We start from the raw sequence: 14,146 nt of genomic DNA, 5'->3' as shown, positions 1-14,146 counted from the left end.
TTAGACTAGGCCAGTCTAGGGTGACAAAAACCTTACCTTGTTCTGTCGGCATCCGAAAAACGCCAAGACCGGCGAAATTGTCATTATCTAGTATGGTTATAACGACTCAATTAGAGGAATTAACGTTATAAAATTTACTGGAAACCATTCTCTTTTCTTTTTGGATAACACGGTAACATACTCACGCTGTTACTCAACATCGGGGGTTGAGATACCAACATTCTCTTTCGCAGACAACATCGGCTTGCCTGGGGTCATTCTCTTTATATTCTCTTTATCATTCTCTCTAGACTCTCTTTTCATTCTAGCAAACACTAACACACATGGATTAATACTAGATCGGACATAAACATATCAACCTGTTTTTCAGAATATATCGGATTTTCTGGTGTTTACAAAGTAATACAAATCATTTTCTCAAACATGCTTATGAACTCACCAACATTTTTATGTTGACCTTTTTAATTAACTTGTATTCTCAGGAAACCGTTAAACAGGTTGGGCAAAAAGAATTCATGGATATTTTGTTTTATTTTGTTTCATCATATTTTGACTATTTCGAATGTAATATTAAAATACAATATTTGATGTAAACCAATGACAATTGTAATATTACATGTGTGATAATCATGATGTTATGTTTCAATTATATACTTTGTGATGATACTACAAGAATGAAGTCACCCAAGCCCCTGGATGTTTCCGCCGTCTCGTTCGGTGGTGTGAGAGATCGGTATCAGGGCATTGTTTATCGTGAACTGGCATATCTAATCATACAAGATATGCAACTATAAATACAATGGGACTAAAACACTCTGAATAAAATAATCCCTAAATGTGCATTATTACTATAACCTTAAAAGTCTCTAGAGGAAATCGAACATCATGGTTAAACCCAAACAGTTATGTAGTCGTATTGGGGATAAATATAGCTTGATCAACTATATTTATTCAAAGTACGACCAACATGTGGCTGGGAGTGATCATGTTGGGAAATGAAACTAGAAACTTACCTCATATCCAAAAAGCTCTAAGGTCAAACCTAAACAATTAAAATACTATAGGAGTATTTGAAATGTTATCTATGTACACTCTCCCTACACACTTCTTACCCCTCAAGTTTCTTGCGTAGTGATCATGGAAGAGGTCCAACAAGGTATCCTTTGCTATCAGGCCCTGGTGGCTAATGGGTTGATTGAAGGAGAACCTGTTATGGGTCAGGAGGCAAATCGAGGTGTAGGACCTGAGGAATATTTGGAGACCGACTATGAGTTCGTGGAAACCAAATGAGGATATGGAGGAAGTCGGGTGATAGCTTCATTTTATTTACTTCTTTTTATAGTTTTATTAGCACATTCCATTCACATTTTAGTTCATTTCCATGCATATTTTCCTTTTTGTTATTTTTATGACCATTTCGGGTACTTTCTAGTTTCTTAAGCATTATTGCAGATTTTAAGTAAACTAGAGGAGCGGGAGTGTGCGGGATCTTTTAGAAGGCGATTGGAGTTGAAGAGCAGTGGGGATTTCATGCTTGATAGCTTTGGAGGTGATTCAGGGAGTAGGCTTCTCGATTGCTGGAAGGGTGCGGGAGAATTCTTGAGTGTGCAAGATCGATGTTTAGGAGTTTGCGGAATTTTTTAGTGATGTGGAAAGACAAATTGGGCTTTAATTGAAGAAATATTGAAGAAAAATAGGCTAGAAGTTGATTGGGTTCGAACCGGGCCAATGGATTAGTTGTGAGGGCCCAAGACTTGTAGAAGCCCAAAAATTCCGTCGAAGTCACGCGGCCCGCGTAAGATTCCCCGCGGCCCGCGTGGATTCCTGACAAGGTCAATTTCGGGATTTTACTTAGAGCTCTATATTAGGAAGGTTGGTGTGCCTCTTCAGCCTTATCTTAGAGGTCCGATTTTGATACTTTCTCTCTAGAGTTTGATTCACTTTTGGAGGCCAAGAACACTTCAAGAATATCTTCTTTTCATCTCTTGATTCTTGTCAAATGTTTGGCACAATCTTAACTAACTTTGTTTCTTTGAGTTTAGTCATGCTTGGCTAAACTAATCTTGGTTGACTTTTTTTTGAATCTTTTGAACTTTTGTTGGATGTTGAAGAATAACTTGTTCTTAAATCTTTATGGAAATGTTTTGTGTTTTATCATATTATTACTACTAGTATGTTTTTATTCATGTGTTTAAATGTGTTTGTGGTGATTAGTTGGCTAATTTCTTGATTAAGTAAAGGATCCTCAAATTAGCAAGCAACAAATGATTTTTGTGTTTTTTTTCTTCACACAATCATAAAAACATTTTCTCCAACATGGTAGTGAAAGGAATTGACTCCTTTTGTATTTGGTGACTTTTTGGTTCTTAATGCTAGTTGACTTTCACTAATTACATGCTATTTGGAATTAGTGACTTTGACTAAGGAAATTGTTATGAGCTTCTCTAGCCATTTCAACAATTAAGAAAAGTCTAGGTAATCTCAAGCTCCTTGGATTACTATAGCCAAATTAAGGATTTAAATCAAAGTATTGCACCATTGGATTTTAATGATATGTTCATCAAAAGTCAAAGTGAGGAAACTTTAAGTCAACCATCTCTCCCTTATTGATTTTACATCAAACTCTTATTTTTGTTGAAATTGTCTATTTAAATCATAGTTAATTCTAGTTTGTTTCAAGTATTTCAAAACACCAAAACCCCCCATTTTATTTTTATTGTTATTTTACAAGTATTTCTCCAAAGAGATTTTTCATAGAGTTATATATTGAACCAATCTCCGTGGATTAGACCCCTTTACCACTATACACTATTTTAGTGTGTAATATTTAGGGTTATTATTTTTGTTGGTCTTGAAAACCACCAAATTTTTGGCGTCGTTGCCGGGGATTGGTTTATTTGTAATCAATTTGTTTCTCTATGCCCAGATCTCAACGTACAGGTGACTTGATTTGCAACCCAGAAATCAAAAAAGAAGCAAGGCGTTTGGCGAAGGAAAAACGAGTTGAACGTGGTCAAACTTCTAACCCCCACTGGGACCCTGAGGTTGAAACCGCTTCATTAAGTGATATAGAACCCGATTCTAGTCTCGACCCTCGCCAAGAAATTCCCGAAACACCACCCCTACAACAGAATCCGCCCATTATTGAACCAATTGCAATGGCGGATGGAGGAGAAGTGCCCGAAAGAAATTTGAGGCAAATGATGGAGACCGATGTTACACAAACTCCAACCGGTATCAATTACCTGGTTTTGGAAGGAGGCTTGGAGTTGAAGTCAAGTTTAGTCCATCACCTACCAACTTTTCATGGATTAGAGAATGAAGACCCTCATAAGCATTTGAAGATGTTCCACATTATTTGCACTAGCATGAAGCCTTCCCCTTTTCATTGGCTGATAGAGCAAAAGATTGGTTATTCTATCTTCCATCGGGGTCGATCAACTCATGGACCGACATGGCAAGAGCTTTCCTTGATAAGTTCTATCCCGCTTCAAAAGTCTCAAGTCTTAGAAATGAGATTTGTGGAATCCGCCAAGGTCAAAATGAGACTTTTCATGATTATTGGGAGTGTCTCAACAACTTGTGCTATAGTTGCCCACAACACCAAATTCCGGAACAGCTCCTCATTCAACACTTCTATGAGGGATTGTTGCCAATGGAGAGAAGACTAGTTGATGCGTCAAGTGGCGGTGATGTCTTTAGTAAAACTCCACAACAAACAAGACAACTTTTCAACACCATAGCCGCGAATTCTCAACATTTTGGCCCACGCCAAGACATGAAGAGAGACACACAACACAAAGTCAATGAATTGGGAACATCAAATTTTGAGTCTCAAATAAAAGATCTAACCCCCGTTGTCCAAAAGCTAGCCATGGGACAAACTCCACAAGTGATGGTTTGTGGAATATGTGCAACAATGGGACACCCTACGGATATGTGTCCCATCCTTCAAGAAGATGCGGAGCATGTGAATGCCATGGGAGAGTTCCAAAACTACCACAACAAAGCATCCGGTTACCAAAATGCATATAATTCAAGTTGGAAGCCAAATCCCAACATGAGCTACAACCCAAGACCATTGCCTCAAAATGCATTGGTTAGACCATCCTATCCACCACCGCAACCTCATTACCAACATCAACAACCACACTATCAACCCAAACCGCACCCTCCACATCATCATCAACAACCTCTTCAATCTCAAGCAAGTAGCTCCGGAATGTCTCTTCAAGACATTTTCAAATCCCCAGCCACTAGTACCCAACAATTACAAAAAGAGATAAGGACTAGTATCTCCAACCTTGAAGCACAAATGGGAGATATAGTTACATCTATAAGCAAGTTAGAATCCCATGGTAAACTCCCTTCTCAAGCCGAAAAGAACCCAAATGTCAATTTGGTGACCTTGAGAAGTGGCAAACAAGTCAGAGAAAGTAGTTCAAAGAAAAAGCCAAGGGAAGAAGAGGAAGAAATAGAGATCATTCCCATTGAAGAACCTGTAGTCAAGAATGATGCACAAGTCAGAGCCCCAAAGAAGACTACCCCTCTAGTAACACCAATAGCCACTCAGCCACCGTTCCCCTCGCGACTTGCAACTTCGAAGAAGAATATGGAGGAGAAAGAGATTTTGGATACCTTCCGAAAGGTGGAAGTAAACATCCCTCTACTTGATGTAATCAAGCAAATCCTGAGATATGCAAAGTTCTTGAAAGAACTTTATACCAACAAGAGGAAGTTGAAGGGAAATGAGAAAATTTTGATGAATGAAAACGCATCCACGGTTTTACAAACGAAATTTTCACCCAAATGCAAAGATCCTGGAATGTTCACGGTTCCTTGCAAGATTGGAGATGTCACTTTTAGTAGTTCTATGCTTGATCTTTGTGCCTCTATCAATGTCATGCCCTATTCGGTGTATGAATCATTGAATGTCGGACCCTTAAGTGAAACTGTTGTCATAATCTCTCTTGCGGATAAATCAAGTGTCTTTCCTAGAGGTGTTTTGGAAGATGTCCTAGTGCAAGTGAACCAATTGGTCTTCCCAGCGGATTTATATGTGATTGATCTAGATGAGAAAGTTTCCTCCAAATCGACTCTAATCTTGCTTGGGAGACCATTTTTGAAGACGGCTAGAACGAAGATCGATGTGTATGTGGGAAGTTTGACAATGGAGTTTGATGGCGAAACAATAAGTTTTAATATTTATGATGCCAAGAGATATCCTAGTGATGTTTCATCTTTGTACTTTGTTGATGTTGTTGATCCAATTACTCAAGAATTGTTTGAGTTATCTAACGGTGATATGTTGGAGATTATCTTAAGCAAAGGATTCGATTGTGGGAAGCTAGCCGACCAACTAAAGCTTTATTCTTTGGATCCGGAAGTTGAGAAGTTGGTAAATAAAATGGAGATGAAGAAATCCACAAGATTAGATGTCAAGCAAATTGAATTTCCCCCAACTCACACAAAATTGTCTCCATCCCTTGTTCAACCACCTGAATTGGAATTGAAGGTCTTACCTCAACACTTGAAGTATGCCTATTTGGGAAAGAATGAAACCCTTCCGGTTATCATTTCAACTCACTTAACCGAATTTGAAGAAGAACAACTCATCAAGGTGTTGAAGGAGCATAAAGAAGCCATGGGTTGGACAATTGCAGATATTAAAGGGTTGGGTCCCTCCACTTGTATGCACAAATTTTTGATGGAGGATAAATGCAAGCCAAGTCGGGACACACAAAGAAGGTTGAACCCACCAATGATGCAAGTTGTGAAGAAAGAGATTTTGAAGCTCCTTGATGCGGGGATGATCTACCCAATCTCGGATAGCAAATGGGTGAGCCCGGTGCAAGTCGTTCCAAAGAAGACGGGAATCACAGTGGTCGAAAACAACAAAGTTATGATGGTCCCCACCCGTGTGCAAAACGGGTGGAGAGTATGTATTGACTACCGCAAACTCAATGCAAGTACACGAAAAGATCATTTTCCATTGCCTTTCATCGACCACATGTTAGAAAGGTTGGCAGGGAAATCCCATTATTGTTGTCTAGACGGGTATTCCGGTTTTCACCAAATCCTGGTGGCACCGTAAGACCAAGAAAAGACAACTTTTACATGTCCATTTGGCACTTTCGCATACCGTAGAATGCCATTCGGATTATGTAATGCCCCGACCACTTTCCAACGTTGTATGGTTAGTATCTTTCGGAATACGTTGAAAACATAATTGAGGTTTTTATGGATGATTTCACGGTATATGGCAACTCTTTTCAAGAATGTTTGACCAATCTCACAAAATTTTTAAAAAGATGCATTGAAACAAACTTGGTTTTGAATTTTGAGAAATGTCATTTCATGGTGAGTCAAGGTCTCATTTTGGGTCACATTGTGTCTAAAAAAAGGAATTGAGGTAGATAAGGCCAAAATTGATGTTATTCAAAGCTTACCTTACCCGACTTGTGTTCGGGAAGTTCGTTCTATTTTGGGCCATGCAGGTTTCTACCGAAGGTTCATCAAGGATTTTTCAAAGATAAAAAGACCAATGTGCCAACTCTTGCAAAAGGAGGTTGATTTCGAGTTCAATGAGGCGTGCAAAGAAGCTTTTGACAAGCTCAAAGAGTTGCTTACTTCCGCTCCCATCATGCAAGCACCAAATTGGGATCTCCCCTTTGAGATCATGTGTGATGCAAGCAACTATGCGATAGGCGCCGTTTTGGGTCAAAAGAATGGGAGGGCCTCCCACGTGATCTATTATGCATCAAGGACACTAGACAATGCTCAAAGCAACTACTCTACCATGGGGAAGAAGCTATTGTCCATAGTGTTCGCCTTGGAGAAATTTAGACAATACCTACTTGGTACCAAGGTCATAGTGTATTCGGATCACGCAACACTTAAGTACTTGATGACGAAGAAAGATGCAAAGCCGAGACTCATCCAGTGGATCCTATGTTACAAGAATTTGACATGGAAATCCGGGACAAGAGCAGATGCGAGAACGTCGTTGCCGATCATCTAAGCCGGATCACTTCAAATGAAACTCCTCTCCCGTTGCGGGACGATTTTCCGGATGAGCATCTCTTTTCCCTTACTCAATCTATTCCTTGGTATGCCGATATCGTTAACTTTTTGGTCACAAAATGTATCCCGACACATTCACACGTGCTCAAAAAGACAATCTCAAAAGTGATGCAAAATACTATGTGTGGGATGAGCCTTATTTGTGGAAACATTGTCCCGATCAAATCATTAGGTGATGTGTACCCCAACAAGAGCATCAATCTATTTTGCAAATCTGTCATGAATTTTCTTGTGGGGGACACTTCAGAGCTAGTTGAACCTTGAGAAAGGTTCTTGAATGTGGACTATTTTGGTCAACCATGTCACGCGACTGTTACTTGTTTTGTAAAAGTTGTGAACAGTGTCAAATGACGGGAAACATTTCACAAAAGAACCAAATGCCCCAAAATCCAATCCTCTTTTGTGAAATTTTTGACGTATGGGGGATTGATTTCATGGGCCCATTTCCCATATCATTTGGCAACGTTTATATTTTGCTCGCGATTGACTATGTTTCTAAATGGGTTGAGGCCAAAGCCACAAGATCGGACGATGCCAAAATGGTTATCAAAATTTTGAAGTCTAATGTTTTGTGAGATTTGGTGTGCCTAGGGCTTTGATTAGTGATAGAGGGACGCACTTTTGCAACAAAATGATGGAGGCTTTATTGAAGAAGTACAACGTGACCCATCGTGTCTCTACCGCCTACCACCCTCAAATGAATGGTCAAGCGGAGGTCTCGAATCGTGAAGTGAAGTCTATTCTAGAGAAAACAACGAATCCTACAAGGAAGGATTGGAGTTTGAGACTTGACGATGCCTTATGGGCCTATCGGACCGCTTATAAGACCCTGATAGGAATGTCGCCCTTCAGATTGGTTTTTGGAAAACTATGTCACCTTCCCGTCGAATTAGAGCACCGCGCATTTTGGGCGGTCAAGCAATGCAACTTCAACATTGACAAGGCGGGAAGGCATAGGAAACTTCAACTCCAAGAGCTAGAAGAATTGAGAAACGACTCCTACGAAAATGCAAGGATTTATAAGGAGAAAACGAAGCTTTTCCACGACAAATCCATTACCTGGATGCATTTTGAACCGGGGCATACGGTCTTACTATACCATTCACGGTTGAAGTTATTTCTAGGTAAGCTAAGTTCAAGATGGATTGGACCTTTTGTTTTGATAAAGACCTTTAACCATGGGGCGGTAGAAATTCAAAGCGAAAAGACGGGACAAATTTTCAAAGTCAATGGGCATCGGTTAAAGCCATTCTATGAAGGTTTCAGTGATAATGCTTTTGAAATCATCCATTTGGATGTCCCAATGTGTTGAAGCAAGCCAGGAAGACGTCTCGCCAAAGACGTTAAAGAAGGACATTTTTGGAAAGCAATGTGCTTTCACCCTTTTTCAAATTCAAATAAATCATTTTGCAAAGCGTTTTTTTGGATTCAAATAAATTTTTAAAAGGTTTCACCAATCGTTCCCCGTTTTACTCCAAATTTTGTCAAAATTTTGAAACCGGGCCTTACGGGGATCGTTTTGGCTTAAAAATCAAATTTTGCGAAAAATCTCAATCTTTTGAAGTGCAGGAGAGCCCGCGGCCCATGTAAAATGCATGAAGGACAACCCGCGGCCCGCGTAAGTCAAGGATCAAATAGTGGAACAGCACCCGCGGCCAGCCCGCGGCCCGAGCCCCACCCGCGTGAAAGATCAAAAGGTTCAGAAGTTTTTTTAGCAACTAGACGCGGCCAACCCGCGGCCCGCACCTTGCCCGCGTGGATGTTCTAGACGCTTGGAATTTTTTTGTGCTCATCAGTACCCGCGGCCAGCCCACGTCCCGAGTCCAACCCGCGTGTAGGATCAGAAAGAAACAACACATTTCAAGCAAGTAGACGCGGCCAGCACGCGGCCCGCGCCCTGTCCGCGTGTTGGTCGTTTGACTGATTCTTTGGAGTTGTTGACTGCTTTGACTTTCGTTGACCAAGGGGTTTAATGAGTTGAACAACATTGACCCGAATTTGACCTTTCTTGACCATAGATTAAACTCCTCCAGCACTCTTCTTCTTCATTCTAACCTAACAAAATCCCCATTTTCTCTCTAAAAGCTCAAGAACTCCATAACCCACTTCACACAAAAATCCATTTCCCCAGAGTTCTACCGGTCGGAATCTCGTGAAACCACTGCCATTCTTCACCATTTTTCATCCTCTACAAACCCCACCCAAATTCCGGTCCGATCTATGGCCAGAATTTTGGGCGCCACTACCACCCACCACCACCTTCTTTCGCGTTTTCCAGCCAACTCTGGCCACCATTGGAGATTCCAAGCACGGGGTTTTGTTTCTCTCCTCGAGGGCTTTCTAACCATACCAATCTTTCCGCAAAAACTCACGAAAAATTTCCGTCTAATTCCGGGTGCCGCCACTCTAGTCGCCGGAAAGTCATCTTGAAGCTCATTTGTGGGGTTGTTTTAGCGATTAAAGTGTCAAATACGGAGCAAAATTGTAAGCTTGGGGTGTGTCTTGACGAAATCTTTTTGGTGGCACTAATTCATCCCGGGTCTAAGAAATTGGGTAATTTCATTCCTTTAACTTGATTACTTACACCTCAATTTCCCATTTGTTGTTGGTATTGTGTACCTTTGTTGTGGCATGAAAGTTATTATTGGTAAAATTCTGTCCCAAATAAATGTCTAAACGTGCAAAAACGGGGACAGGAGCTACTTCCTCTAAAGGAGGGTCGAAAGGAAAATCCAAGGATCCCCCGTTTCGTTTGTTGAATCGCGAGGACCGTAAAACTTATGATTTTCTCGTTTCGAATAAGCGTCAAGTCAAGTCAACAAAATTCCTCCATAGGGAATCTTTTGCTAGTCTTGGGGTACTCGATGGAGTCCAAGCATTATTTAACAACATCGGGTGGGGTCAATTCCTCTATAAACGCGCCGCCACCTATGTTGAACCCACCTTGGAATTTCTTGCCACATTCAATCCCGAGGAGGAAGCCCAAACTGTCACCTTCCAAATGCTCGGTGAGAAACGATCCCTACCGCATCGGGTCGTGAACGCCCTGATGGGCACTCCAGTGGACAACCTATATTACCAACAAGACCCATGGCCCGAAAACTTCAATGAGCATCACTTTTGGCAGCAAATTACCAACGAGCCACAATATTCATCTTCTTCGTCAAATGCATCCTCCATAATTCACCCATGTTTGCGCCTAGCGCATCGAGTTCACACATGCACCATTTTCGCCCGCTCCGAAGTGGGACAAATTTCAAAGGCGGAATTATTTTTTCTTTGGTGCATGACTCGTGAGAACGGTCCGCGGCTGGATTTTGCCTCCTTTTTCTTCACCAAATGTTACAACCTCACAACTATGGACAAAGGAGACATTTTCATATGGGGATTGATCACCATCATTGCATCTCAGCCACCGCTTCAACTTCATCTCAAAACTCTTCCATTCGAGAAGGCTTCCGGCCCCTCTAGCCTTGATGGCCATGCACTTTGCCGAATGCAACTCATCCGGGATTCGGTCGTCAGTCCCATGTGGATTCTTGACAACCAACCATACCTCATTCTCCCCCATGAGTATATAGGGAGTTTTGAGCAAACCGATCCCGAGCAATGGCTCATTCCATCAGGCTACCCTCCACCTGTAGATGATGAGGATGACTAGTTTCAGCCTGCACAACAATTCGCCGAGCCTCAATTTCAGCCGCAGCAACAGGGGGACACAAAGTCCCACCATATTTTCCCCCTACGTTCTTTGAAAAATTCGCCACACTGTTCTCCACGGTGTACCGCTTAGATACCAAAACGCAAAAGAACGCCCGGGCCATCCAGGATGCGGTGACCCGTGTTGATCAGCTGGAGTAGTCCTTCTCGTCCACTTCCCGTCAGGTCCAAGATATGTGGGACTACCATTATCGCCACGGGCATTTCCCGCCGTCTGACCCTCCGATTTAGGTCTTTTCCGCCCTTTCCTTAAGCATTGAGGACAATGCTTGTTCTTAAGCTTGGGGTGGGGCATTTCCCTTATCTTTTGCTTTTTCATGCATTTTTAACTAGGTTGCATAACATTTTAGTATTAAGCTAATTTTCATTCATTTTATTTATTTATTTAAAAGTCCAAAAATATTTTATTTTCTTCTTTTTTCACCTTTAATATTTTTGCATAATAGTTAGCCTAAGGCATTAGCATTCATGCATTTTTGTTGTCTGTTTATTCTCACCTCCCTTGGATGCCATGAAACAGGTTCACAGTTATTGTATCATTATTGGTCCAGGATCTTGTTGCTATCTCACCCATCGAACCGTGACCATTATCTGCAGTTTGGGATTTCATACTTGGGATCAGATGTTGGTAGCTTAAAGGGGTAAGTGATCATGGTCAGGTAGTTTCATGAAAAATTATGCATACAATACTAACAACTGTAGGATATACTATAGCAATGGATGTTCTTAGCCTTGCGGTCACTACCACTGAGAGGATCACACTTGATCATGTTTGAACTGTTAGGATGAAGCATTGGTGCTTGTCCCCGAGTAGAATCCATATCCGGTCTCTTTACATCACCATATGTTTTTGCGATTTTCTTAGAATTTTAGAGAGTCTTTTAGTCCACATTTGGACATTTTCATTATCTTTGAAAAAACACAAGTTTGAAAAGGAGCTTACATTACATCTTTATGCTCCACACATGGTCATTTTCACACTTAGGCCATTCGGATTATTTCATTACCCTTTCGGTTCCACTTACACACTTTTCGGAACCAAATTTTGAGTCAAAGGGTTTTCTTATTAAAAATTTCGATTGTTAATACATTACCTTCAAGTATCATAAAAAAAAAGATGGCATGCAAATTTTCAGTTGCAACTATCTTAGATAGGTGGCCGGTTCAAATATTGAACAAAGTTTCCAACATCTTGGTCACCCGGTGTTTGATATTCATTTGTATAGGTCTGTTTTATTGTATATAGATCGAGTTGTTATTTTTTCGCAAATTGGTTATGTTAGGGAGACTGTCGAGTCGGATACTACGGGAGGTTTGGGTCAACACTAAGTGAACCGATTCCTACAACGGTGTCCGAGCGATTAAACCTAGTTACACATGAGATAAAATGGCAGACGTGAGAGCAGAGTGTGCACTTAAAGAAGAGCTCCACCCGAGCCCATCCAGTTGCTTTCTCCCTACTACAAATGTTCTTCATTGTATGCATGTTCCATTAAGACTGCGACTGGCTATCCCTCCTTATTCACCTAGAGGAGTTGTCCTGGCTGTGGTTTATGGTCCCATTGTCATCAGATGAAAAGGTTGGGAGATAGCAGCGAGATCAATTCTGACCATGTTGACTAACGTCGAACAGGTTCCATGGTTCTATCCATTCTTTTTATTTCTAGGGTAGTTCGTCCCAAGTTCATTTTAGTCTTGTCTTACTTGACGACAAGTAAGGTTTAAGCTTGGGGTGATTTGATAGCTTCATTTTATTTACTTCTTTTTATAGTTTTTTAGCACATTCCATTCGCATTTTAGTTAATTTCCATGCATATGTTCCTTTTGTTATTTTTATGACCATTTTGGGTACTTTCTAGTGTCTTTAACATTATTCCAGATTTTAAGTAAACTAGAGGAGCAGGAGTGTGCGGGATCTTTTGGAAGGCGATCGGACGTGAAGAGCAGTGGGGATTTCATGCTTGATAGCTTTGGAGGTGATTCAGGGAGTAGGCTTGTCGATTGCTTGAAGGCACAGATGTGTTGAACTTTAAATTTGAAAGGGCGCGGGAGAATTCTTGAGTGTGCAAGATCGATGTTTAGGAGTTTGCGGAAGTTTTGAGTGATGTGGAAAGACAAATTGGGCTTTAATTGAAGAAATATTGAAGAAAAATAGGCTAGAAGCTGATTGGATTCGAACTGGGCCAATGGATTAGCTGTGGGGGCCCAAGACTTGAAGAAGCCCAAAAATTCCGTCGAAGTAACGCGGCTCGCGTAAGATTCCCCGCGGCCCGCGTGGATTCCTGACAAGGGCAATTTCAGGATTTTACTTAGAGCTCTATATTAGGACGGTTGGTGTGCCTCTTTCGCCTTATCTTAGAGGTCCGATTTTGATACTTTCTCTCTGGAGTTTGGAGCACTTTTGGAGGCCATGAACACTTCAAGAATATCTTCTTTTCATCTCTTGATTCTTGTCAAATGTTTGGTACAATCTTAACTAACTTTGTTTCTTTGAGTTTAGTCATGCTTGGCTAAACTAATCTTGGTTGACTTATTGTTGAATCCTTTGAACTTTTGTTGGATGTTGAAGAATCCATGAACTTGTTCTTAAATCTTTATGGAAATGTTTTGTGTTTTATCGTATTATCACTACTAGTATGTTTTTATTCATGAGTTTAAATGTGTTTGTGGTGATTAGTTGGTTAATTTATTGATTAAGTAAAAGATCCTCAAATTAGCAAGCAACAAATGATTTTTGTGTTGTTTTTGCTTCACACAATCATAAAAGCATTTTCTCCAACATAGTAGTGAAAGAAATTGACTCCTTTTTGATTTGGTGACTTCTTGGTTCTTAATGCTAGTTGACTTTCACTAATTACATGCTATTTGGTATTAGTGACTTTGACTAGGGAAATTGTTATGAGCTTCTCTAGCCATTTCAACAATTAAGAAAAGTCTAGGTAATCTCAAGCTCCTTGGATTACTATAGCCAAATTAAGGATTTAAATCAAAGTATTGCACCATTGGATTCTAATGATATGTTCATCAAAAGTGAAAGTGAGGAAACTTTAAGTCAACCATCTCTCCCTTATTGATTTTACGTCGAACTCTTATTTTTGTTGAAATTGTCTATTTAAACCATAGTTAATTCTAGTTTGTTTCAAGTATTTCAAAACACCAAAACCCCCCCCATTTTATTTTTATTGTTATTTTACAAGTATTTTTACAAAGAGATTTTTCATAGGGTTATAAATTGAACCAATCTCCGTGGATTCGACCCCTTTACCACTATACACTATTTTAGTGTGTAATATTTAGGGTTATTATTTTTGTTGGCCTTGAAAACCACCATCGGGGACATTAA

At 40.4% G+C, this 14,146-nt stretch overlaps 1 protein-coding gene across 1 annotated transcript; it reads left to right on the top strand.

Annotated features, from left to right (window-relative positions):
* Positions 1 to 4,222: 4,222 nt before the first annotated feature.
* On the top strand, positions 4,223 to 6,094 carry LOC111908946 (uncharacterized). Its single transcript, XM_023904732.2, has 2 exons — positions 4,223 to 5,195; positions 5,280 to 6,094. Exons 1-2 carry the CDS (start codon positions 4,223 to 4,225, stop codon positions 6,092 to 6,094), a joined length of 1,788 nt encoding a protein of 595 aa, XP_023760500.2.
* Positions 6,095 to 14,146: the final 8,052 nt, after the last annotated feature.

This window comes from Lactuca sativa, chromosome 3, assembly GCF_002870075.4.
Source record: "Lactuca sativa cultivar Salinas chromosome 3, Lsat_Salinas_v11, whole genome shotgun sequence".
NCBI lineage: Eukaryota > Viridiplantae > Streptophyta > Magnoliopsida > Asterales > Asteraceae > Lactuca > Lactuca sativa.
This window is presented reverse-complemented; position numbering and strand designations above follow the sequence as displayed.